The sequence below is a fragment of the Sinocyclocheilus grahami genome, unplaced genomic scaffold (genome assembly GCF_001515645.1).
Source record: "Sinocyclocheilus grahami isolate Dianchi unplaced genomic scaffold, SAMN03320097.WGS_v1.1 scaffold233.1, whole genome shotgun sequence".
Taxonomy (NCBI): domain Eukaryota; kingdom Metazoa; phylum Chordata; class Actinopteri; order Cypriniformes; family Cyprinidae; genus Sinocyclocheilus; species Sinocyclocheilus grahami.
Genome location: NW_015505412.1, coordinates 3,146,389 through 3,150,643, shown reverse-complemented (window position 1 = coordinate 3,150,643; position 4,255 = coordinate 3,146,389). Strand labels below are relative to the sequence as shown.

General features: G+C 36.4%; 1 protein-coding gene across 1 annotated transcript in view; it reads right to left on the bottom strand.

Moving 5' to 3' along the window:
* Positions 1-3,956, bottom strand: part of LOC107597576 (roundabout homolog 2-like) — a 63,432-nt gene extending 59,476 nt beyond the window's left edge. Inside the window, exon 1 of the mRNA XM_016288708.1 lies at positions 3,533-3,956. Coding sequence (XP_016144194.1) covers positions 3,533-3,593 — 61 coding nt within the window. The 5' untranslated portion in view covers positions 3,594-3,956. The remainder of the gene's footprint in view (positions 1-3,532) is intronic.
* Positions 3,957-4,255: the final 299 nt, after the last annotated feature.

Sequence of the window (4,255 nt, the reverse complement as noted above, 5' to 3'; positions counted from 1 at the left end):
TAGATAGATAGATAGATAGATAGATAGATAGACAGATAGATAGAGTGGAGATCAAAATTAGAGAAGAACCTACAAATTCCTAAATTTCAAGGCACTTCTTAGTTATTCTGAAGTTATTCTATATTTCATAAACTAACTGTATTCTGAAGCACGGTATAAAAAAACTTAAATGAGATATTTGAAAAAGAACTCTGATCAAAATTAGAGAAAACTTACAGATACTTCCAAGTTATTGGTGTTAATCTGGCACCTGGTGCTAATTTCCTTAATTATATGACAAACCCTAATTAACTGTCATCATTCCTCCAATTTTTACTGAGATTGCAAGATGGCGGGCTGCTCTAAGGTGACGGAAACCCTGTGACAGGAGGTTGTCCAGATGAAGGCCAAAGGGATGACCCTTTCAGCCACTGCAAGAGAAGCTGGTCATTCCAATTCTGTGATTTCTAGAATATTGCAGCTTTACAATGACACTTTTTTTGAGTGATGAAGAATAACATTATTGTTTTAGAAAAAAATCTATTGGTGTTAATCTGGCACCTGGTGCTAATTTCCTTAATTATATGACAAACCCTAATTAACTGTCATCATTCCTCCAATTTTTACTGAGATTGCAAGATGGCGGGCTGCTCTAAGGTGACGGAAACCCTGTGACAGGAGGTTGTCCAGATGAAGGCCAAAGGGATGACCCTTTCAGCCACTGCAAGAGAAGCTGGTCATTCCAATTCTGTGATTTCTAGAATATTGCAGCTTTACAATGACACTTTTTTTGAGTGATGAAGAATAACAATATTAAGTATTTATAGATTGTTCTCTAATTTTAGAGATAGAATGATAGATGTTAGAATTATAGATATAACATTAGAACGTTTGGATGGATGAACACAGGAGGATCATGTGTCTTCCTGCTGAAATACTGTTGACATAAGTTATATTTAGTGACCATGAGCTATTGCCTTATGTAATGCATTACAGTAATTGATATTTACAAATATTAGACAAGCATTCTTCACCCTCTTTTTCCTTAGGGCTTAAATATACCATCACTAATGCTAAGTGTTTTGAAAACAATGACCAGGGACCTTATGCCCAGTCGGATTTTCAAAGCTGTTTGCTTCAAACATGTTCAAATAACATGAGCATCAACCAGGCTCTCTGGGATCAGTAAAGATCTAATGATTTTTTTCCTCAACAGACTTTACTAATAGGTGCACGGGTGCATACTGGTGTACACTGATCAAAGAACAAAACAAAATAGTCGTTCATGAAAGAGATCTGCTGGTATGAATCCTAGACCCATTTTTACGCCAGGCACAACGCTTTTCACAGTGCTGAAAAAACTGTTCTTATCGGCTAACTGTGACAGCTTACATCTCTGCTGGGTGATCCATCTCAGGCCATTTGTCATCGTTTCAAAAACACCATTATCTCTGTCAACCCCATTCAACCTCTCGTAGTTGGCCATTTACCCTAACGTGACTGCAACTGCTAAGTAACACAAACTGAACAGCTTTTTTTATGTCAGTTCTAAGCTTCAGACCTTTTACATTAATGACAGCTGCGGGAGATTTTGCAGTCTGCAGTTTTCTGCAAATAAATATAAACACAAACACACCCACATTCCCCCTATTTAAGGAACAAGCGCACTTACTTACGAAAATTAAATGTGGAACACCTATTTGCTAAGTGAAAAGCAATAAGCCAAATAAATCATTGGTCTATAGAGAAATTAAGCAAAGCTGATGTGATGTTGTTACTGTAAATGGTGTCAACATGTCTTAAAAAAAAATTGTAGATAAAATAGATTGAATGATAGATAGAATAATAGGATCAACATAGAACGATAGATAGAACAATAGAACGATGGATTGATAGAACGATAAACAAATACATAATAGAACAGTCATTGGATTAAAAGAGCTGTAGTTAATCCAAGTATATAGTCGAAATAAATGGACAATGTATTGGATTATTTAAGAAAAATATTATTACCATTTCGTATTTGGTCTAATTTGGACTAAGAATACCTTCAAAAACAATTTGTGAATCCAGATCTGCCTGTGGTACATACGTCTCTTAGCAACCGGAGTATGAAGTCTACTATTATCTGGCATTATCTATCATCTTTCATATTATACGGTATGTTTTAACTCTGAACTTTCTCAAAGCACACAGCACATAATGCTTTTCACATTCACAGCTGACAGTCAAATCGATAAACCCACTGCATATTAATACACACATAGGTCTATTTTAAGCATCCTTTCAGCTCGGGCACCCCCACAATGGGAAGACAGATGCATAACTCATAAAGTCTCTTTCTAAAGCTCGGCGTGTACAGCAGCCGCTGTCTCCCGTAATGCAGAAGGCCATTAAGCTGGCCTCAGCAGGGGGACACATCATGCTGTCCTGGAGACTAATGATACAGCAGTGGCATCCCTCTTTGCATCTGCCAAACGTATTCGGTCAGTCTCTTGCAGGTCACTTCACCGCAATGTAAACATATGAAGGGTGTAGGAGATAATGGAAACAGATCTTTTATAACTATTTACTTGTAACTGTTGCTGTCATGTCCAGATTTAAGACTTCTGTTCTGTGAGTACTGTAATAATGGGCATACTGTCAAAACAAATTAAAATAAATGGCATTTCTAATAGCTAGAAATGCCTTTCTAAACAGCACAAAATTTGTATTTGCAAATTTGTTTTGCACTTGTTTTGTATTATTAGTTGCCGAATGAAGAAATCAAACACAATAGTTTTTTTTGTAATATGCTTAGAGAAGTGCCTGAACATGAATATTTTATAACACAGCTGCCTTGTGTTGTATCCAGTGTGATTATGATATTTTTCATCTTTTAATGGAAACTTTATCTTGTTATTGTCTCTCGCTTCACAATAAAAATGATCATTATGTTATAAAAACATTACCGTTTCCATTTATTTAATTTGTCACAAAAAGTCTGTCATTTCTCTTTGATTTGATGAGTTTCAACTCAGTTTCCTTTAACTGTAATTGCACGTAAAGTAGTTGAAACAGTGAATGAACTTATTAAAAAGTATTAAAGAACTTCTAGCATTTAAGTTCTGAATTCTTTACATTGTATTGTTACTGTTGTTGTCACTGTAAAATGATTTGTCAAAGTTGTAAATCAAACTGGGTACATGGAGTACATTTCACTAGAAAATACCATTTCAGGCTTTCTACCTTACTTGCCATTTCTTTGTAACTATTTGTGAAATTTACTAGCAATTTTTTCCCCCAGTGTAGATGTGACCTGATAGTAAATGCAAGATTTTCTGGTACAAAATATAAAATCGTTTTTTGGTTATTTGTTTTAATGTTGAATATATTGCATCAAAAAATTCACATTCAATAAGTTAAATATCCAAAACTGATAGCCACCTGGCTGTATTTACAGTGATACGAACATATGGTCTGAGAGTCAAACTTAAAGATTAAACTTACTTTCAAATCGCAAATTGCAGTATAGAACCAAAAATCAGATCAATAAACGAGTGTTTTAACTCACCTGAAGCGCTATAGACGTTAGAGAGCATCAGTAACAGGGTTCCTATGACAACAAAAGCCATTTGTCCGGCTTCCAACAAGACTTGCGCTTTTCTTTATGGCATAAGTATACAGTTTCTAAACAAAGGACATTCTTGTTGGAACATTCAGTCGAAATAAAAATGAGAGCGGAAAAAGCACTTCAGCTGCTCTCTTGGAGAAATCCACAGCGGCGCATTACGCTAAAGTCTCAGTGATGTCTGACCCGAAACGCTCGGACCTCTGTGTTAGGAACTGCATGACGACTCTGAGGTCTAATTAGTTTGTTCACTCCCTCCGTCACTCATTTGGCTGTAATGTCCGTCCGCTGAAGCGCAGAATGCGGTACACAGAGTTCACAAGCTGTGCATCCATTCGGCTCACTGCATGGCGTTTGAATGAGATGCTCGAGAGTGACAGCGCTCCGCAGAATGAAGCGCGAGAGCAGAGCTCGCTTCCCAAACCAATCTTAAAGCGACAGCTTTCCATCGCTGTCCCGGTCAAGGGCATTTAACCTTTCTAATTAATCATTTTATAATAATTATCAAATAGTTATAATATTATAATTACTTTATATATAAAAAAAAAACACTTTAAAAAAATGAGCTGATTGCATTATTCTCCACATATAGCGCGATCTGAACCCTTAACACGTTTTGTCAAAAAAGCCGGTTTTGTCCACTTTCAAGGCATCGCGAGTTCACGT